At 43.1% G+C, this 22645-nt stretch overlaps 2 protein-coding genes and 1 long non-coding RNA gene across 6 annotated transcripts in view; 2 read left to right on the top strand and 1 right to left on the bottom strand.

Annotated features, from left to right (window-relative positions):
* LOC126727138 (beta-glucosidase 46-like) overlaps positions 1 to 22645 on the top strand; it is a 142194-nt gene that overhangs the window by 71439 nt on the left and 48110 nt on the right. The gene's annotated exons all lie outside the window — the stretch shown is intronic.
* Positions 10221 to 12085, top strand: LOC126727139 (uncharacterized). The gene is made up of 4 exons (XM_050432666.1): positions 10221 to 10602; positions 10683 to 10862; positions 10936 to 11333; positions 11417 to 12085. Exons 1-4 carry the CDS (start codon positions 10326 to 10328, stop codon positions 11948 to 11950), a joined length of 1389 nt encoding a protein of 462 aa, XP_050288623.1. The 5' UTR covers positions 10221 to 10325; the 3' UTR covers positions 11951 to 12085.
* On the bottom strand, positions 12586 to 13305 carry LOC126727143 (uncharacterized). The gene is made up of 3 exons (XR_007656166.1): positions 13034 to 13305; positions 12874 to 12953; positions 12586 to 12833 (listed from the first exon to the last, which is right to left on the bottom strand). It is a non-coding gene; the product is annotated as an uncharacterized LOC126727143 (long non-coding RNA).

Genomic DNA, 22645 nt, shown 5'->3' with positions numbered 1-22645 from the left:
TTGAGCTGTTGTGTTGTTTCAAAATGTTCCGTTGGATATTGTGTGTTTTTACTGTGCTGAATGTGCTTGTTCTAGTGTGTTAATCTGTTGGGAGCTTCTGTTAGCCTCAAAATACTGATTGTGTGTCATATCATTTTTCCATTATATGTCTCAATGACATATATCTGTTTTTAGGATAGTTTCTCCATGTTGTTCATGTGTTTCCTATCCTAGGCTTGGTTTATCCATGTGTTTGATCTAAGTAGCTTATTGTTTAAGTGTTCAAAGTGCATTTGTATGGATGATATCTCTTTGTTAATTACATGGTACTGACTGGTTATGCATATATATTGTTCTATGTTGTTGTGGCCTTTTCTGATTGTTCACAGATGGCTCCCTCACCTCAGAAGAAGAAATCTACTGCAAAGAAGGCTGACAAAAGATTAAAGATGGATTCTAAACTGTTTAGGTCAGTTCATCACTTTGAGAGATACAAGGATAACTTCTTGAATGCAGGAATTATTCAAGAAAGATTTGTAGATTTGGAGGACTTAAGACAAACTTTTATTCCCAGCTGCTTTGAAGGAAGAGGATGGGAAAAGCTTCTGAGTGATTTCCCTGTTGTGTGTGAACCCCTGATTAGGGAATTCTACTCAAATGCTGTGATAAAGGAGAATGAATTAAGTTGCTGGGTTAAAGGTAAAGAATTCGTTTTGGATGCTCATGTCATAGATGATGTACTAGGGCTTGAAGGATTAGATGATGAGGAATTTATCAATTACAAAGATAGAAGTGTTTCTATTGAAACAGTTCAACAAAGGATAGGTGGGCAGAGAGAAGGGCAATGTTTGAATACCACTGCCTTTCCAGTGGACATGAGGTGTCTAACAATAATTATGATGTTTAACCTCTATCCCATTAAGAAATTGACTACAATCAATTGTGCTAGAGCAGTTTTTCTGATGGATCTTGTGAGAGTGCTTTTTTCTTTAGCACACAGGCCCAAGGATCCTGGGCCAAATAGTTTTGTTTTGGTGGACTGGGCTTGGTTCACCGCAGCTAAATGGGGGCTGATTACGAACCAAGTTGTGCGCAAGTCACATAAATCTCCTCAAGGCAAAAATGCGATTCCTCATTTTAAAGAATTCCTTCACTTGGTACCCCGGGCGTACTGTCGTGGGATCCCGGGACATACTAGGCCTGTAAGAACCCAGAATATCTGGTTCTCTGCACTATATATATATTAATACATATACATATATGTAAATGAATTTCATAAGGATGATTCAGCCACGAGGATCCTGGCCCCAATTCTCACAGACTTATGCTTTTGCACAAGACTTGTGGGATTTTGAACTCAATTCTGAGTGGTTTTGCTTGGGCAGGGACTCAGCTTTACAAGCAAGAATATATATGTATTGAACAGCAAGAAGCAGTAAAGAAATATGCAAAGTAATTGTTAGAAATTCTCAAATCAATATGAAATATTTCATTGTTTTTCTTGATTGTGGATTACAAGTGTGCTCACTAAGACGTGATACAAGGTTCAAATAAGCTCAAAAATTACAGACTTTGATGGCTATTCAAGCCTCTAAGACTTGCAAAGTTTGAATCCTTTTGAATCCAAGTATGTGCTATAGTGGCTGTTTCTGGGATACCGGGAGACATTCCTCTGTTTTTCTTAAATTTTACAGAGTTCTAATGACTCTGTTTTTGATATTCTTCCTACTGAAAATCCTCTGCCTTTCAACATGGGTTTTCTCTTCCTTTTATAGTGTGTTTTCTAGGGCTCCATGGTACTAGTGATTTCTCTCTTTTGCCCCTCAGAGCTTGTGCTGTGACAGTTGCTCAAGGGCTGGTCTCTTCCATTTTTCTCATAGTTTTCATCTTTTATTGCTGTTTCTCTAAAAGTCATTTGCTGACTTTCCATTCCGGGGCGTCCTCAGCAATTAGCTTTCAATCTCTCTTCTTTCAAGATTTCTCATTTAGCCGTTGGTGTTATTTCCTTGTTGTCATTATTCCCAAATAGTTGGAATCTTTTACTGCTGGGTTGAAAGTTCTCTTCCAGTTGCTTCCCTTTATAGTTCTTCATTCTGGGTTTCTCGATGTACCAGCTTTTTATTCATGAATTGTCACTCTCCAAGTTTCTGGTTCTTTGCTGTACCACTGGGTGCTTGAGAAGGACATATCTGTTCTTCATTTATTGTATTTCGTGGTAACCCTTTTGAGCTGTCTCAATCCCACGTTAGCTGTGCTGCACGTCCCGAGGATCCCGAGCCTCTGGCAGCCTCTGGGTATCCCGGCCCAGTTCTTTCACTGGATTTTGCTGGATTTTTTAATGGCCTTTTTGCTGGAAATCTGAACATAAATTGGGCCTTAATGTTGATTCTTCTTGCTGCTTGAATTGGGCCTTCTTTACTTTTCATGGAATGTGAAATTTTAGCCTTCAACAGATCTCAAAGAAAAGAATTTCATAGACATAAGTTCCCACATATATGACACCATTGTGGATGAGACAAGAACAACCTCTAGGCCTAAATTGATCTTTCCCAGTTTGCTAATGAGGATTTTTAGAAGGAAGGGTGTTCCAATCCCTCAAGACATCAGTCCCATGTCCACACCCTCTGCAATTAACAAGCTTACCTGCAAAAGGATGAGTGTTAGGCTTCCGGGAGAAGAAGATGAAGGTGATGAAGGAGAGGGTGTCCCAATGGAGACTGAAGCAGAGGGAGTAGGGCATGCATCAACCTCAACACCTAGGAGGAGTTGCAAAAGGTCTAGAGCTTCAACTTCTTCAGATACACCTCCAGATGCTTTCCAAATCATTCTGGAAAGACTTGATGGGATCAGGGAAGTCCAGACTGAGCACTCTGAGCGGATGAGAGCCATGCAGGACCAGATTGATGTCTTGTCTACAAAACTTGACAGCTTCACCACTCAGCCTAAACAGTGACCCTTTGGCCATTCCTGTCAAAAAGGGGGAGAAGTTCATTGATGATTGAGAAGCAGAAAAACAGCTCTTAAGGGGGAGTAATGAGTTGAGGGGGAGTTGCCAAAATCAGAAAATTTGTTTATTTATGTTTATGTTTATTGGGTACTTTTAGTGTTTTATGGTTTTGATACACTGTGCTTTGGTGTATAGCTGTTACTAACTCATTACTTATATTCTAGGTTTAAACTTTAATATATTTTGATGATGTTATTCAGGATGGTTTTGTGTTTGTACCCATGTGCTTTTGTAAGCTATTAGGGTTAATGTTTTATGCATAGTTTGTAGGCTTTATGGTATGTACCTTGCTTAATGCAGCCTTTATGCTATGTTGAAATCAGTACTTTAATCTAAATGTTCTGCATTTTGGTTTACGTACTGTCACTCTTGTGCCCTTGTAGGATTGTTCCTAGATGCATATGCCTTGTGTGTTATGCATTGGTTGAGTGTTGAGCATACAAGTGTCTTGCTTTGTGCTTGTTAACTTGTATGTCCTTGTGTTCATTCCAAGTGTGAATGAGCACTGTAATCACTACCTTGTGGTGTTCACATGGTTGATCAAGCCATGGTTTGTTTATTAACTCCATCTTTGCTTGATCACATATTGCCTGTTTCATATGCATTTATAATTTTCTGCTTACAATGATCATGGTGTATTGTTGTGTTTCAGGAATATTATGTTCATATGATTCAAGTGCTTCACAGCTTCTAGAGTTAGGTGTGAGTGAGTTTTGTTCAACTGTTCCCAACTCACATGTTAAGTCTAGAGTTTGTTTTAGGGTTTTGTCACGGAATAGCCAAAGGGGGAGATTGTAAGGTTGAATTTATTCAACCATCTAATTGGCTTTATTCCCTGCCAAATTTGCTTGTAATTCAGCATTTAGTAACCCTGTATTTAGGTGGGTTTGTTGTAAGGGTAGTGAGTGAGATAGAGTGAAGATTGCCCAAGAGTGTGCAAGAAAACAGAGACTCGCGGCTGCAAGCCGCCAGAAGCAGCACACGTGCCAAGCATGCTGGAAGATGAACAGTCATGCTAGCTGGAGCACTACAGGACAAAACAGGACAACTGGCCATACGGTTAACTCGCGACTGGATCTCGCGACTTAGTCAAGCCGTGAGGTCAAGCCGCGAGCCACCCCTGTTTTGTAAAACCTGACGTTTCACATTCCTCTCCCACTCCAGTGTAAATACCCATTTTACCCACGATTGAAAGAGAGCTTCCAGAGAGAATTTTGAGAGAGAAACCCTAAAGAAAAACCAGATTGTATCACCCACAATCTCTACCTTAGAGTCTCTTCAAATTCCTCAACTCTCTTCCTCTCCATTGTCAAATCCTTGAGAGGCATTATACCAAACCTGGTTCTCACCATCATCATCACTGTGAGTCAGCTGTTTGGATTTCTGGGAAGCAGTTAGGAAGGAACCAATCTTCATTGGTTGATGCTACGGTCTAGTAGCGGAATCCGGGAAGCTAGAAAAGAAAAAGGTTCGGCGCAACCTCGTTGGAGCAAGAAGCTTGGAGGGCTTAGGTGCACTGGGTAGATTAGGCTTGGAGGGTCTATTGCTGTCCTTGTATCCCAACTGTATTTTCTAGTGGATTGCTTACCGCTTGGAGGGCGGCGGAGAGGTTTTTCGCCGAGGACTTCGGTTTCCTCTTCGATAACACATCGCGTGTTGTCTTTGTGTTTGCATCTTCCTTCCTCTCTATCTTTGCCTTTTTATTATCTGCTGTGGTTTTATTTTGTTATGGCTTAGATAGTTTTTAACCAATTTCGTATTATAGCATGTGTTAAGTTTCCGCACACTAGTTGTTTGACATATTGCTTGAATTGGTTAAGTTGTTATTTGGGGGTCTAAACGTTCAAAGGTGTTTTGTACACGTTTTTGAACTTTCAGATTAAAATGTCGGTTTCGATGAAAACATATAAATCCAACTATCTTAATGGTTTGTTTTCCTTTTTACTATTTTATTTATTTATGTTTATGTTTATATTTACGTTGGTGTTTTTATATATTTTCACAATTATATATTGCTTCATACCCAATATTATACACATACACATACATGGACACACATTGTTATAATCTTAAATGTGGTGGTTTCTTTGTTCACACACACACACACACACACACACAAAAACCCTTTAAACTTGGTTTATAGATCTGGGCAAGTTGAATTGGAACTAATCTAGCATTATAACAAGTTAGGTTTGAGTTGACCAACTAAATCAAAGATGTAAAATGTCAATTCTTAACTAATTACCAAAAAATTTATGTAGTTTACCATATACCTAGATGTAATAATTGAAAAAAAAATTGATATAATGATAGGAAGACATCTGATATATGGTATAAGAAACCTAGAATATTCCCTATGTATTGAATGGCAAATGAGTAGATATCCTTTTAGTTTCTCAAATAGATTTGAATCTTGATTTCAACAGAAAATGTAAAATCTCAATTTTTCATTGTATAAGATTTTTTTAAAAGTCTTAGCAAATAGGCTTAAAAGAATATTACCAAAAATTATCACTGAACATCAAAGTGCTTTCACTAAAAGCTGTCTCATATCTAATAATATTTTGGTAGCTTTTGAGTCTTTACACAGCATGCAAAAACACAATGGGAAGGATGGATTCATGGCAATCAAGCTTGACATGAGCAAAGCTTATGATAGGGTGGAATGGTCTTATCTTGAAGCTGTAATGAGAAAAATGGCGTTCAACGACAAATGGATCAAGCTTCTCATGTTTTGTGTCACCATAGTCTCCTATTCCATTCTTGTCAATGGAGAACCAAAAGGCTTAATCCATCCGTCCAGAGGCGTCATACAGGGTGATCCTATCTCTCCATTCTTGTTCTTGCTGTGCACAAAAGGATTGCATGGCCTAATCAGTAAAACAATAGCCCAAGGTGATATTAGGGGCTATTCATTACGATTGACTCACCGCCTATTTGCAGACGATAGCTTGTTGTTTTGCAGGTCAACAAGCCAAGAATGTCAAAGGCTTTTAGAGATCCTAGATACCTATGAAAAATTCTTAGGTCAAAAAATAAATAAAAGCAAAACCACCATCTTTTTCAGCAAATCAACTTCTGAAGATATGAGGGAGCACATCAAGCTTGCTTTGGGGATTCCAGAAATAAAGCAATATGAGAAATACCTTGGTCTTTCATCTCTAGTTGGAAGAAACAAGAAAGCCAGCTTCAATTACATTAAAGAAAGGGTTGCTCAGAAATTGAGACTCTTATAAGAAAATTTTGGTGGGGACAAAAAGGAGATAGGAGGAAGATTCATTGGGTGAAATGGGATACTTTATGCTATCCAAAATCTGATGGTGGTATGGGTTTCAAGGACTTAGCCCTTTTTAATGATGCACTTCTCGCCAAGCAAGCTTGGAGACTCTTGCACCATAAGAATTCCCTATTCTACCGAGTGTTCAAGTCCAAATTCTTCACGGATTGTTCAATTATGGAAGCTACTAATTTAGCCTCAGTCTCATACGCTTGGCATAGTATCCTAAAGGGTCGAGATGTCCTGTTGAAGGGAGCAAAATGGAGAGTGGGCTATGGAAAATCCATTAGTGTGTGGTTGGATGCTTGGTTGCTACCCCTTGATCATCCATGAATCCTATCACCCCAAGTTGAAGGCTTTGAAGATTTAAAGGTGTTTGATCTCAAAGACCCAGAATCTAAGAGCTGGAATGATAATCTGTTACATGGTTTGTTTAATCCTGAGGAGGTGAGTTTGATAAAGAGCATTCCATTATGCATCACCTCAGTTGAAGACAAGCTTGTGTGGCCCTTCACTGCTTCAGGTGAGTACACGGTAAAGTTTGGGTACAACTTCCTAGCAAAGGAGAACTTGAATACTTAGGCTTCAGGACAATTGGTGCAAGACAGTGGGATTTGGAAGCTGGTTTGGGGTCTTTGGATCCCAAATAAAGTAAAGAATTTCATTTGGAGATCATGTAGAGATGCTGTTCCTATGAAGAAGAATATGAAGAAGAGACAAATCCTCCAAGATGATAGTTGCGATCATTGCCATCAAATGCCTGAAACGGTTCTCCATCCAAGATGGGAATGCCCGACCCTTACATCGATCTGGGAATCCATTCAGGAACTCTCTTTTCACAAGAATCATTCCTTGTGTGACACAATGGAGTTGCTACTCTTTGCCAACGAAGAGAAAAAACATCTGGAGTTGATGGTGGTAACAATGTGGACTATCTAGTCCCATAGAAACTAGATTAGAGTGCAGCAAAATGTTTACCCCATAACCCAGGTTGTTCTAAATGCTCGGCAAGCCCTCTTTGTTTTCCATCGTGTAAACAGAGTCCAACAACTTCAAGCCATGGTATCTAGCACAAATCGGGTTACTTGGATCCCACCACCAGCAAACTCACTCAAGATTAACTTTGATGGGGCACTTTTCAAAGATATTAACAAAGTTGGTTTGGGTGTTGTTGTCCGTAATGACCATGGACGGGTACTTGCATCCTTATTGGAATAGATCTAGATGCCTTTTTCCTCCAACCTGGTTGAAGCATTAGCAGCGGCACGGGCATCTAATTTGCTCATGAACTCAGTTTCGCGAATTACATATTGGAAGGTGACTCCGACGTGGTGATAAAAGCTCTCAAAAGTAACGGTGACTCCCTATCTTCTTTTGGCCACATTCTTGCTTTGGCCAAAACCTTAACAGATGTCAATTGTATTACTTTTTCCCATAACTATAGAATTGGCAATGTTGTTGCTCATAACCTAGCAAAACATGCAAGACATGTCATAGGTTTTAAGGTGTGGGTGGAGGATGTTCCTCCACACCTCCATTCTATATTGTTCGTCAACTATGGTTGATTTTAATGATAATTCATAGTCTTCATTCTCAAAAAAAAAAGGTCCATATGGGTGATTCAGGTTCTTTAATTTCATTCATTTCCACTATGCCTACAATTTTACCTAGCATTTTCCCCAGTTAAAAAAAGAAAAGAAAAACAAAGACATTTATTCTCAAACTCTTCACTCGCTCTGTTCATTGGCATTCTCTTCTTACTACTCTTCTTATTATACTGCAAATTTAGATTATTCTCAATCTATTTTATTGTCTAATCGTTTCTTTCGTAAGTATTATACCAAGTTAACCTGTTTGCAAGAGATAAATATGTTCTACACACCTATTTTAGCCTTCCAATAGACAAATATGTATCTGCCCTCCCCTCCCCCACCCCCCCCCCCCCCCCCCCACACACACATACATATTTGGTTATTATAAAAGTTGGCGGTTTGGTGAATTTTTTAGTTCGTTTAACAATCGTTTAATTTACTCAAAGTTTGGGCAATCAAGGGTGTTTTGGTCTAGACCAATAAGATTGGCTAATTTCACATTCATTTGAGAATAAATAAATTAATTTTAAACTTCCCTTGATCCATGTGTGTGTATATATACATTTTGAATTTTTTAATTAAACTCAAATTGGGATTTTTGCATGCAAAACGAGGATTGACAAAATAGGGTATCAATAATATATATTATATGCATATGTATATGTTTATATTATAGTATTAGTTTGCACGTGAGTGAACATATATATATATCTCGATTGCAATGTCTTTGTACCAAAAATTTGCATTTTTTTTTCAGCACTTTTATCTGAAAAATATCTTAGGTTCAACATTTTCATTTTCTTACAAATATTTTTCTTTTATCTCTAATAACTATAATGTACACAAAATTCTATAAGCGTAAAATTATATAGAATTTCAAATTTTGGAGGTTTAATAAGAAATCCTAATGGAATTTCTAATCCAATTCAAAAAATATATTAGAAATTGATGACGTCGAAAACCGTCACCAATGGGTCACACCGTACTCGCGACTCGAATCGAACCTGCACGACGAAACAAACAAAAGAATCCTTCAGAGAAGCACCGGTGTGGTGCCGGCCGAAGGCTCTCCGACGGTCAAGTTAGAATTCCTTTGTTTTACTTAGTGCGTTAGAGAGGGTTCATAAAAGCATACCTCGGTTTCTGTGGGTATTACGCCTTTTTATAGTGATAAGGGGTTGACTTTCCCTTTTTGGTTTCCACATCTTTTCAATGTGGGACTCTATTCCCAATTCTTCCAAACGTGGTGAGCAAGGATTCCCATTTCCGGATCATGGGCCCTCGCTGCGTCAGCAGTGATGGGCCTTCAAAGCTGGGACCATACTTACGCAGGCCCAAGAGACCCAATCCGTCAGGCCCATTAAGGTAAGCCCATCATGCCCAATATTTTATCATCTTCAGTTGCCCCCTTCACCCCAATGATCCGTCATCTTTAAGGACAAAGGATCAATGGGGTGACGGTCCTTATGTATGGCTATGACGGATTCATGCAGAATAGGATGACGGTCCCAGATGGATCAACTCGTCAAAGGAAGAATCATCAAGTTGACGGTTACATGACGGGTACAAATCTGTTGGTACGTACTGACAGGTTGTCAGCATTTATTAAGCATGCCACGTGTCACTCTCTGAATGGTCGTTGTATAGGATCGAAGCGTCGCTTCGTCTTCCGTGCACTTCCTATATATATATAAGGCGCCTCACTCTTTCATTTTTCAATTTTCACTCAGAAAACATTTGTCAGAGCGAAGCCGTCAACCTTGTCAGAGAAATCCGTCGAGGACGAATATTTGCTGATTACACCAACCGTCACCTATCCTCTGCTAAGTTCGGTAAGTGCTTCTAATTTACTATAGTCAAGTTACATTTTCGTCCATGCATTGTTGTTAGGCTTTCCATACCCGTCAACACTTTCAAACCCGTCAGTCTTAGGTTTTATTGTCAATTGTAGGAAATGTCTAGTGCGTCAAGTAACCAGTCGGTGGTTCGTGATGGGACGGAATACGAGGATGTATACCCGTCCGATCATAAAGACCAAGAGAGCCCCGGCGAAAGTAGGAGTCCGTCTGCTTCCTCTTCATCCTCAACATATGAGGATGTGGAGATAGTTGAAGTAGATGGTTCCGACGATGACGGGGATCGAGCACTGGAGTCTGTTGTAGGTGCTGATGGACTAAGGCAGTTCATTATGTTACCAGAGTGGACGGTGCATAGGTTTACATCCGTCATCAGAGAGAAACATTTCAGCACCTTCAGAATCAACTTTCAAATCCCTGACTATGTTTCCATCCGTCTACCTTACGTGTCGGAGAAGTGTTACTATGAGGGGGTAGACGGTGTCGGAGTGTACGAGCAGGTGTTGAAGGCTGGACTTCGATTCCCGCTTTCTACACTTCATAGGGAACTCTTACAGTATCTGGGGTTGTCCGTCACCCAGATATCCCCTAACGCCTGGAGGGTCTTCATAGCCATGGAGATTCTTTACGGTGCAATGTCGAACGGGGAAAGGAAATTGACGGTTCGTGAATTTCTTCACTGTTACCGTCCAGACGAGATTTCCGGATCAAGGGGGATGTACAGTTTTGCTAGTCGGAGCTCCTTGTTGAAGGTGATTTTTGAGAACCCAGACTCAAATAGAGACTGGAAGAGTCGGTACTTCTTCCTGGAGGGTGACAGATGGATGAACCATCCAGGGGAGACGGAGTACATGCCCGTCGACACAACTTGGGCAGTAATAAATCAGACACGTATGCATCCGTCTTAATTTTATACTGCTATTCATATCCGTCCATTTTTATGTCTATATCTTGATCACCTTTCTCTGCAGGTAGACGGCGCCCACAAGTCAGCCTTGAGGAGTTTAGTTTCCTTGAAAAGATTTGCAGGAAAACTACGCCGGAGGAAAGGACTTGGGCTAAGTTGGTGAACCCAAGGACCATACATTGGTACTGTGACGGTCCTGAGCCCACCCAAGAAGCAATTAGATACGACGAACGAGTTCATAAACGTAAGCCCGTCAACTTTACTTTGTCATCTAACTGCCCTTACGTAGTTTTAATTTCATCCGTCATTATTTGCAGAGATGGATGACGCAAAAAGGAGAGCTTTGATCAAATCCCAAGCCGTCAAGAAGAGGGAATCCGGCGAGGCGGTTCCTAAGGTGTCGGCTTCAGCACCTAAGAGGAAACCAACATCAAAATCTGACCGTCCGTTTAAGCAACCAAAAGTCTCACTTGAGCCCGTGGTTGGTTTGATGGCAGAGGGTGTCAAGACCGTCACCCCAGCTAAGAAGGGGACGGGTAAAGGACTGATGACGGCCCCAGAGGGTAAGCAAGAGAGACCTCCTTCCCTTCTCCGTGATGACTCCAAGTATGCATTGGAGAAGCTGTCGTCCATCATCACGGCAGAAGACTATGAAGACCTGGGAAACCATTCGACGGAGGCCATGGGGGAGACGGGCCTCTTCTCCGTCGCTCAGGTTGGTTATGTTTGTCAAATTAGTTTTTATTTTTCTTTCTTCTTGTTACCTACATTATGTGACGGTCTCTTGTCTATTTGCAGTCCTTGGTCATGATGAAGGGACTACTTGACCGGTGTCTCAACCGTGAGAGTACCTTGGACCGGGTGCGCGCGAAGGCGCAGCAGACGGAGGAAGAGCTCGGACAACTTCAGAGATGGAGGTCCAAGATGGAGAAGAAGCTGGAGCTTTCTGAGCAGGCGAGGAAGGAGCTGGAGGAGAAGACGGCCACTTCGCTGACGGTCATAGAGAATAAAGAGGTTGAGATCAAACAACTCAAAGAAGATCTCCGTCAGGCTAAAGTGGCAGCCGTCGAGGAATACCGATGCTCGGAGTCCTGTTTGAGCGAGCTGTCGGACTCCTTCCTCCAAGGCTTCGATGATTCCCTCCGTCAAGTCAAGAAGGCTTATCCAGAGCTGGACTTGACAATGGTCAAACTTGAGGACCAAGCCCAGACTTCTGCCCTCCCCGTCGCCTCCGAAAACACGGAGGACCTTTTTGGCGACGGTGCTGCTCAAGGAGACGGAGAGTCCGCCCCGTCGAAGGATGTCCCAGTTGCTGAAGAAAAGAAAGATTGATGCCTATGTACTTTATTTTGTGAACAATCCGTCCCTCTTTTTTATTCATTTTTTTAAGACAATCCGTCCTTTTTAATTGTATTAAACATTTGCCTTTGGGGCTTTTGGCTTAAAGTTCACATATGCTTTTTATAATTGTTTGGTACTCTGTTTAAAGCTCCGTCTACCTTCTTGAGGGAGTATTTTTGTGAGAATATTTTGTTTGTCCGTCCATATTGAGGACTTATTTATTTATTTTTTTTTTTATTTTTATTGAGCACTTACAATTGGGGATCCGTTCATTCTGTGGTGTTGTATGACACTTTTGAACGGACTTATAAAAATTAACGTTGCTAGTGGTCCGTCCACTTTGCGTACATGCTCTTTTATTATCCTTGTGGGATAGTCCGTCCACTGTGTGGAATTATTTTCACCTTAGTGATCCGTCCACTGTGGACTTCTGTGTAATCACCTTGGTAGTCCGTCCATTGTGTATGTTTCATCGCATTAGTGATCCGTCCACTGTGTGGGATTATGTTCAACTAAGTGATCCGTCCACTTTGTGGCCTTGTATTTTTAATCACCATAGTGATTCGTCCACTTTGTGGACTTATGTTTCTTCACCTTAGTGATCCGTCCACTTTGAGGACTTACGTTTCATCACCTTAGTGATCCGTCCACTTTGTGGACTTTCGTTTCATCACCTTAGTGATCCGTCCACTTTGTGGACTTTCGTTTCATCACCTTAGTGATCCGTCCACTTTGTGGACTTATGTTTCATCACCTTAGTGATCCGTCCACTTTTTGGACTTACGTTTCATCACCTTAGTGATCCGTCCACTTTGTGGACTTACGTTTCATCACCTTAGTGATCCGTCCACTTTGTGGACTTTCGTTTCATCACCTTAGTGATCCGTCCACTTTGAGGACTTACGTTTCATCACCTTAGTGATCCGTCCACTTTGTGGACTTTCGTTTCATCACCTTAGTGATCCGTCCACTTTGTGGACTTTCGTTTCATCACCTTAGTGATCCGTCCACTTTGTGGACTTATGTTTCATCACCTTAGTGATCCGTCCACTTTGTGGACTTACGTTTCATCACCTTAGTGATCCGTCCACTTTGTGGACTTACGTTTCATCACCTTAGTGATCCGTCCACTTTGTGGACTTTCGTTTCATCACCTTAGTGATCCGTCCACCTTGTGGACTTTCGTTTCATCACCTTAGTGATCCGTCCACTTTGTGGACTTATGTTTCATCACCTTAGTGATCCGTCCACTTTTTGGACTTACGTTTCATCACCTTAGTGATCCGTCCACTTTGTGGACTTACGTTTCATCACCTTAGTGATCCGTCCACTTTGTGGACTTTCGTTTCATCACATTAGTGATCCGTCCACTTTGTGGACTTTCGTTTCATCACCTTAGTGATCCGTCCACTTTGTGGACTTACGTTTCATCACTTTAGTGATCCGTCCACCTTGTGGAAGTGATAATCCTTGTAGGCTTATCCGTCCATCCTGCGGACTTGTCTGTCCATCCTGCGGACATCAAGTGATCATCCATTTGAAGGATCCGTCCATCTTATGGACTTTATTTTGCATCCGTATATTTGGTGGAACTCAGTTACTTTGTGGGCGACATTCAAGTAGAAAATCTAAGTTGATAGAAATGTGTAAAGGAAAAGTGCCTGCCCCCCTGGGCTTAAAAAGGCACGACAAGATTGTAGCAAAAATAGTTAAACAGTTGATGGAAAAGTTAATAATGTCAAAAAGTCTTAAAGGAAAAACTGGTTGTCGTGTCGCTCTCACTGGTAGTATTTCCTCAAGTGCTCAGCATTCCACGGATGCGGCAGCTTTTCTCCGTCTACTGTCTCCAGGTGGTATGTTCCCTTCCTTTTCCACGACGCAACTCTGTAAGGTCCTTCCCAGTTGGGGCCGAGTTTTCCCTGTGTAGGGTCTCTTGTTGCACCCATGACCCTCCTGAGTACGAGGTCTCCTACTTGGAAGCTTCTTTGTCGGACCCGGGAGTTGAAATGCCTGGACATGCGATCCTGGTATCTAGCGATCCTCTGCTCTGCAGCCGACCTGACCTCATCTATAAGGTCCAGCTGTAGCCTCGTGGATTCGTCATTCCTGCCCTCGTCGTGGTTGTGAACCCTGTAGCTTGTGAGCCCAACTTCTGCTGGGATGACTGCCTCGCTCCCGTATGTCAGTCGAAACGGTGTCTCTCCTGTCGGAGTCCTCGCCGTTGTCCTATACGCCCACAGTATGCTTGGCAATTCTTCTGGCCATATGCCCTTTGCCCCCTCGAGCCGAGTCTTGATAATCTTTAGCAGGGATCGGTTTGTGACCTCAACCTGACCGTTAGCCTGAGGATGGGCGGGTGATGAGTAGTGGTTTTTTATTCCTAGCTGTGTGCAGAAATCACGGAAGGGGCCGTTATCGAACTGCCTCCCGTTATCTGAGACAAGGACTCTAGGAATACCAAACCTACATACTATGTTCCGCCAGACAAAACTTCTAATGTTCTTTTCTGTAATGGTGGCCAAGGCTTCTGCTTCTACCCATTTCGTGAAGTAGTCAATACCCACTACCAAGAACTTTAACTGCCTTATCGCCGTTGGGAAAGGTCCCATGATGTCCAGTCCCCACTGAGCGAACGGCCATGGAGCCGTTATGGGGGTTAGCTCTTCAGCTGGCTGTCCGATAAAATTGCTAAACCTCTGCCATTTGTCGCATCTTTTAACGTAGGACTCAGCATCCTTTTGCATGGTCGGCCAGTAATACCCAGCTCGTAGCAGTTTGTGCACCAACGACCGCGATCCAGAATGATTCCCGCATATTCCTTCGTGTACTTCCCTCATCACGTAGTCTGCCTCTTCAACCCCGAGACATCTTAGGTAAGGACGGGAGAAACCTCTCTTGTAAAGAATGTCTTTTATCAAGACGAACCTTGCCGCTCGGACTTTTAACTTTCTCGCTGCCTCCTTCTCTTCAGGCAATATCCCGTCCTTTAGGTATGAAGTTATCTGCGTAGTCCAGTTTCTTTCGGAGCGTATCTCCTGCATGTTGTCGGGGTCTATTAGCGGAAAGATTTGAACAAAGGAAAGCACATTACCCGGTGTTATCATATGTTCTGCTGAAGCGGCTTTGGCTAGCCGATCAGCGGGCTCATTGTCTCCCCTGGGGATCTGGACAAATATTGCTTTTAGCCCGTCGACTCTAGCCCTCACTTGATCAAGATATCTCTTCAACCTTTCCCCTTTGCATTCATAATCTCCGTTTACTTGATTGGTCACGACTTGAGAGTCGCAATGCACGACCACACTTTCAGCTCCGGCGGCTTTGACTAGGTCGAGTCCTGCTGCTACCGCTTCGTATTCTGCTTCGTTGTTGGTAATGGGGAAGTCGAGACGGACCATAGATTCAATCTCGTCTCCTTCAGGTGACAGCAATATTATGCCGGCTCCTCCAACTCGCTTATTGGATGATCCGTCGGTGTAGATGTTCCACTGGGGGGGTTCTTCTGCCCCCTTGTCCGCGTCATGCGTAAACTCTGCTATGAAGTCGGCTACAGCTTGTCCTTTAATGGCCACACGTGGACGGTATTTGATGTCAAACTCACTCAATTCTATTGCCCACAGCGTCAGTCGACCTGCGGCCTCAGGATTACTTAGTGCCCTTCGCAAGGGCTTGTCGGTCATTACGTTCACGGTATGGGCTTGAAAGTAGGGCTTGAGCTTGCGAGCCGCCGTGACCAACGCAAAAGCGAGTTTCTCCATAGGTTGGTATCTTTCCTCGGCACCGCGGAGCGCCCGGCTGGCGTAGTACACGGGCTTCTGTGCCCTGTCCTCCTCTCTGATTAAGGCCGCGCTGACGGCCACAGTGGAGACGGCCAAATAGAGGAAGAGCTCTTCACCTGGTTGCGAGGGGCTCAGTAGAGGTGGTGAAGATAGATAGGTTTTTAACTCCTCGAATGCTCGTTGACACTCGTCCGTCCACTCGAATGACTTTTTCAATGTTCGGAAGAAAGGTAAATATTTGTTCGTCGCTCTCGACACGAATCTATTCAATGCCGCTACCTTGCCGTTAAGGCTCTGTACTTCCTTCACGTTTCTCGGGGGGGCCATCTCCATTATGGCTCGGATTTTGTCCGGGTTAGCTTCAATCCCCCTTTGAGATACCATGAATCCTAGGAATTTTCCTGCCGTTACACCAAACGCGCACTTTCCTGGATTGAGCTTCATGTTGTAGGATCGAAGTGTGCCGAATGTTTCCTTGAGATCTTCCAAATGGTCTTCCTCCTTCCGGCTCTTCACCAGCATGTCGTCGACATAAACTTGGACGTTCCTCCCGATTTGCTGTGCGAACATCTTGTTCATTAGTCTCTGGTATGTTGCCCCTGCATTCTTCAGACCGAATGGCATTACTTTGTAACAGAAGAGACCTTGACTGGTTACAAACGAAGTCTTCTCCTGGTCGTCCTCGTGCATGCGGATCTGGTTATAACCCGAGAAAGCATCCATGAAGCTTAGCAATTGGTGTTGAGCCGTCGAGTCCACTAGGATGTCGACCCTTGGAAGGGGATAGCTATCTTTGGGGCATGCTTTGTTAAGATCGGTGAAGTCCACGCACATCCGCCATTTGCCACTCGTTTTCTTCACCATTACCACATTCGCCAGCCAATCGGGGTAGTAGACTTCCCTGATGAAGCTTGCATCTTGGAGTTTGCGGACCTCTTCCGCTATTGCTTGGTCTCGTTCCGGGGCGAATACTCTCTTCTTTTGTCGGACGGGTGGAAACGAGGGCAACACGTTCAACTTATGTACCATGACCGAGGGATCGATTCCTGGCATATCGTCATGGCTCCAGGCGAACACATCCTTATTGCTTCTCAAGAAAGCCACGAGCTCTTGACGGATTGCGGGTTTTGCAAGCGTTCCGATCCTGGTGGTTCGGTCTGGATTGGAACCGTCGAGAGTTATCTCCTCTAGCTTCTCTGTAGGTTCTGTCGTCGTTCGGTGTTCTTCTATGTTCAAAGCCTGGATCTGGTCTTCCACCTCCATCATAGCTACGTAGCATTCTCGTGCGGCAATTTGACTTCCGCGTAGCTCTCCTACCCCATACTCTGTTGGGAACTTGATCATCAGGTGGTAAGTTGATGTTGCCGCCTTCCACGAGTTGAGCGTGGGTCGCCCAATAATAGCATTGTAGGCTGACGAGCAATCGACCACCAAGAATGTTACGTCCTTGGTGATTTGTTGTGGGTAATCTCCTACGGTCACCGATAACGTGACTGCGCCCAAAGGGAATATTCTACTCCCTCCGAAACCAACGAGCGGGGCGTTTGTTGGTATCAGCAGCTCCCTATCAATCCTCATTTGTTGGAACGCCGGATAATACAAGATGTCGGCCGAACTACCGTTGTCGACCAACACTCGGTGGATGTTGTAATCGCCTGCCCGCAAGGTGACGACGAGGGCATCGTCGTGTGGATGGTGTAGGCGCCTTGCATCCTCTTCCGAGAACCCGATAATAGGGCCTTCCCTTCTTGCCATCTTTGGCACTGTGCCTGCTAATTGGACATTCTGTACCATCCGAAGATATGTTTTGCGAGCCTTTTTTGACGATCCGGCCGCACCTGTTCCTCCAATTATCATCCTTATGTCCCCCAATGGGGGCCTTGGTCGCTCGTTCTCTCGGCGGGGGTGTTGTTCTTGTGGGGGTTGATCCGTTCTCTCCTTACTAACGAACTTCTTCAATTTCCCTTGTCGGATAAGGGTTTCGATTTGTTGCTTCAAATCATAGCAGTCGGCCGTGTCGTGACCATGGTCACGGTGGAAGCGGCAGTATTTGTCTCTGGACCTTTTGTTGGGATCACTCTTCAGCTTTCCCGGAAACGTCAGGGATCCTTCGTCCTTAATCTGCATTAGGACTTGGTCTATCGGGGCGGTCAACGGAGTGAAACTTGTGAACCTTCCGCCCATTGGTTTTGGGCGTCTCTCCTCCCTTCGATCTCCCATCCGTCCTCTCTTTCGCCCCTGGTCCTGTTGGGGGTCCTCTTGTCTGTCCCTTTTCTTGGGTCTGTCTTCTCGGGCTAACAATGCGTCTTCAGCGTTCATGTACTTGGTGGCCCTGTAAAGCACCTCTGACATGGTCTTTGGGTCGTTTTTGTATAGGGAGAACAAAAACTTACCCCCCTTCAGCCCGTTCGTGAATGCTGCCACCAATATCTTGTCGTCGGCTTCGTCGATCGTGAGCGCTTCTTTATTGAAGCGTGATATGTAGGCCCGTAACGTCTCCTCCTCTCTCTGCTTGATATTCATTAAACAAGCTGTGGACTTCTTATACCGATGTCCTCCGATGAAGTGCGTAGTGAACTGAGCGCTCAGCTCCCTGAAGGTGCCGATGGAGTTTGGTGTCAGCCGGCTGAACCAAATCCTTGCCGCGCCCTTCAGGGTTGTAGGGAATGCCCTACACATAATTGCGTCCGCCACTCCCTGAAGGTGCATCAGGGTCTTGAAGGTCTCTAGGTGATCGAGGGGGTCCTTGATTCCGTCATAACTGTCCATGCTCGGCATGCGGAACTTACTCGGCAGGGGGAAGGAGTTGACGGACGCCGTAAATGGCGAGTCAGTCCGGTTGACAAGGTCGTCAAGATCGCTGGACACTCGCCCCTTGAGAGCGTTCATCAGGACTTCCATCTGTTCCTTCATCGCCTGCATCTCCGCGATGATGGGTTGTGGAGCTGTGTCCGTCACTGAGGGGATGCTAGCGTCCCGTCGCACTTGTTTGCTCGGGGCGTTACTCTCCTGTGGTCCGTCATTATTTCTCCTTTCCTCACTGTTCCCTTCTTGATCTTCTCCTTGGCTATTCACGGCTGCACTCTTTTGATTCAGCTGCTCCGTCAGGTCGTGGTTTTGTTTGGTGAGGCGCTCCACGGCTGCGGCGAGCGTCTTGACCTGTCTCTCAAGGGCAGTCGTAGGGGCTTCTTCTTGGACGTCATTTGTGGTTGCCATCGAGCGCGTGAGTACCATGTAACTCCTTTATCTAGGAAATGTTACCGTACCCGGTCGTTTTCCCACAGACGGCGCCAACTGATGACGTCGAAAACCGTCACCAATGGGTCACACCGTACTCGCGACTCGAATCGAACCTGCACGACGAAACAAACAAAAGAATCCTTCAGAGAAGCACCGGTGTGGTGCCGGCCGAAGGCTCTCCGACGGTCAAGTTAGAATTCCTTTGTTTTACTTAGTGCGTTAGAGAGGGTTCATAAAAGCATACCTCGGTTTCTATGGGTATTACGCCTTTTTATAGTGATAAGGGGTTGACTTTCCCTTTTTGGTTTCCACATCTTTTCAATGTGGGACTCTATTCCCAATTCTTCCAAACGTGGTGAGCAAGGATTCCCATTTCCGGATCATGGGCCCTCGCTGCGTCAGCAGTGATGGGCCTTCAAAGCTGGGACCATACTTACGCAGGCCCAAGAGACCCAATCCGTCAGGCCCATTAAGGTAAGCCCATCATGCCCAATATTTTATCATCTTCAGAAATTAATGTCAAATATGGTGAGGTCTCAAATTCTCAAATTCTTATATGAAAAAAATACATTGAACTTTTTTGGTGGAAACTCGTGTTGACAATGTATTTTTTCCACTTCAATTATGTGCTAGATCCTGAAAATTCCAAAAAAAAAAATTCAATTTTTCATCCAGGTTCGTGGGAATGTCACAAATGATTAATTTGCCCTGCTCAAATGTTAGATCACTTAATTTTTTCTATAGTACCAAAATGAAAAATAAAACAAACTTTCTCATAGCATTTTTCCAATTCTAAGAAGACATTACCCAAATTTTTTCTTCATAATATCCAAAACATCGAAAACGTTAAGGTCATGATGTGCTGAGCTGGATTACTACAAATCTTTTGAGTTGGACTACTGTAGTTGTATCAATTATAGTAATTGTAATAGTATCAGTATCAGTTTAAGTATACTAATTGATAAGGATAATTTGTAACAATGGGACTTACCCATGGCAAGGTGTAGAGTGACGCCCCAAATAAATCCGTCGGCTTTATGTCTATCAGCACATTACGAATGATGTCTACAAAGATGATGGGGTTAACTTATGATAGGGATTGAAAGTTGACGCCACCGTGATGAAGGGAGGAACCGTGATGAAGGGAGGAACTAGGCTGACAGTTCTGACGTAACCCAAACTTGATCTTCATGCATATGTATAAGGAATTTTCTTGTGCCCTACGCCCAATGATGATAAAAAAGACTCCTATAAGGAAAGGATTTTGAAAAATACGCTCAAAAGGATTCCTATATGGAAAAGGCTTCTAAGCCAAGGAAGGAGAGGTCAACTTTTCTCTACTATAAAAGCCCTGATACCCTCACTAACCAAGGTACTCATAATTTACCCGCATTGGCACTCTAGAGTTGTGAGAAGTTTTAATTTGACATTCAGATGGTATTTGGCCGGCACCACATCGGTGCTCTCTGTGAGGTATTCTCTTTTTGTGTTGTGCAGGTGTTGTTTCGAGTACGTGAGGACCGTGTAACTTACTGGTAGTTTTTCGGCATCATCAGTTGGCACTGTCTATGGGAATGCGCACTTTAGCCTGTTGCTTCCCGGACAAAGAGTTACGTGGTACTTACTCGGTCGATGGCAACTACCAACAATGTTCAAGGAGACGAGTCTTGACCCATTGCCCTAGAGAGGCAGGTCCAAACCCTCATGACAGTAGTGGAACGTCTCACTAAATAAAATTAGGACCTTGAAGAACAACTACGGCAAAAGAACGCCACTATGGGTACCCAAGAGGAAGACCAAGAAGGTACCAGTGCTGAGAGGAGAGACCAAGAGGGGCCGGAATGCAGTAACACCTCGAGCAGATCAGAGTGACAAGACATGAGCTGTCCTTCCACTATAAACACGACTCCCCCTTACATTGTCGCAGAGATGTAGATGATGAAGGAACAGATGGACCTTATGATGAATGCCCTCAAAGGACAAGTGTCCAGCAACCTCAATGATTTGGTCCACCGAACCAACTCGCCTTTCACCACATTTGTCAACTCCTTCCCCCTATCACAGAAGTTTCGCATGCCTCAGATAGAAAGCTACGACGGAGTTAAGGACCTTCTCAATCACCAAGAGACTTTCAAGACCTTGATGCACCTTCAAGAAGTAGCAGACGAGATCATGTGTAGGGCCTTTCCTACAACACTGAAGGGTCCTGCGAGAATTTGGTTCAGCCGACTAACGCCTAACTCCATCAGTACCTTCAAGGCAGGGACGAACGCTGGATTTTAAGCCGGGGGGGGGGGGCGAAGATAAGAAAAATTTTTTTTTTTTCAAATATGCATTCATATAGTATTAATAAACTATCAACCAAGACAAATATCCAAAAATCATTGTTTCTTAATATATTAAGATACAATCTACTAATAAAAACAAAAGATACGAAACACTATTGTTTCTTTATACAATCATCTATGAAAAGGGAACTCAACGCTCTTTCAAATCTTCAAAATCATCTATTATTGAATCCAAACTAAATGTCGAAGCTATATCCTTTTCAATGTATAACATCAAAGAGTCATTCAAAAAGTCATCTTCCATTTTGTTTCGAAATTCAGTTTTGACAAGTTTCATAGCTGAAAATGCTCGCTCTGTAGTAGCAGTAGAAACTGGAAGAGTAAGCACAAGTCTCACCATTCTATAAACAAGTTTGTAGTGTTCTGAATTTATAGTTCTCACTAACCATTGAGACAACTCAGATAAACTTTTCAATTTGAACTCTGGATCTTGGATTACATTATGCTCAAAATGATAAAGCTCCTTCTCCAACACTTGTTTGTCATAATTTGTGAAATCTTGTGGATAGAAATTCTTTACCAACAAACAAAGATCACTAATTCTGAAAGATTTTAATGCCTCTCGAGGTTCTAAAGCTGAGCTAAGCCTAAGTAACTCCATTGCATCTTCATTAAACCGATAATTTAGTTCCTATAGTTGAGAATCTATTGTAGCATAAAAAATATTTACTTGATAATGATGCTCATTTGTAACGTTATCTTGTTGATTACGAGCTCAATCTCGCCTCGCAACATAATGAGCATTCATATCCAAGACATCAATGTGATGCTTCTCACAAAATGATATCACAGTGGTGAGTAAGCCATCCCATCCATCATCTCTAAATTTTTGGATAAGTGCTTTAGTAGATGAAACTAAATGCATAGCATTTAAAATGTCTTGAGATTGGCTTTGCAAAGCTTGACAAAGTTTATCAGTGATCTCCATATATTCCTTCTCAAGATGCAAGATGAAAACAAATTCAAATGAAGTTAAACCTTCATAAGTTGACTCTCCTTCTGCCTAATTTTTTTCCATCAATTGCACCATCAATTATATTTTGTAAAACTTCAACAGTTGAACTAAACATCCTTAATAAGCTAGAAACTGATCTAAAATGTGAACTCCAACGTGTTTCTCCAGGTCGTTGTAAAATGCCAATTTGATTAAGTTCACTTCCAGTCTCAAGCTCTTCAAGATCAATCAAACGTGCTATTTCATTAGCATTTGCAACTTTCAATTGCTCATTGCGCTTGTATGAAGCATTAACAATTTTGATCAGAAAAATCAATGTAAGAAAAAAATGACTAATGGGAACAACTTGTTTTGATGCTTTTACTAA

The sequence above is a fragment of the Quercus robur genome, chromosome 5 (genome assembly GCF_932294415.1).
Source record: "Quercus robur chromosome 5, dhQueRobu3.1, whole genome shotgun sequence".
Classification (NCBI taxonomy): domain Eukaryota; kingdom Viridiplantae; phylum Streptophyta; class Magnoliopsida; order Fagales; family Fagaceae; genus Quercus; species Quercus robur.
The sequence above is the reverse complement of the archived record's forward strand: the minus strand, read 5'-3'. Positions and strand labels throughout refer to the sequence as shown.

Coding starts and splice junctions, on each gene's coding strand:
- LOC126727139 (XM_050432666.1), top strand. CDS start 10,326: ATGGAGATTCTTTACGGTGCAATGTCGAACGGGGAAAGGAAATTGACG. Junction 10,863..10,935: donor CGACGAACGAGTTCATAAAC/GTAAGCCCGTCA, acceptor CATTATTTGCAG/AGATGGATGACGCAAAAAGG. Junction 11,334..11,416: donor GCCTCTTCTCCGTCGCTCAG/GTTGGTTATGTT, acceptor GTCTATTTGCAG/TCCTTGGTCATGATGAAGGG.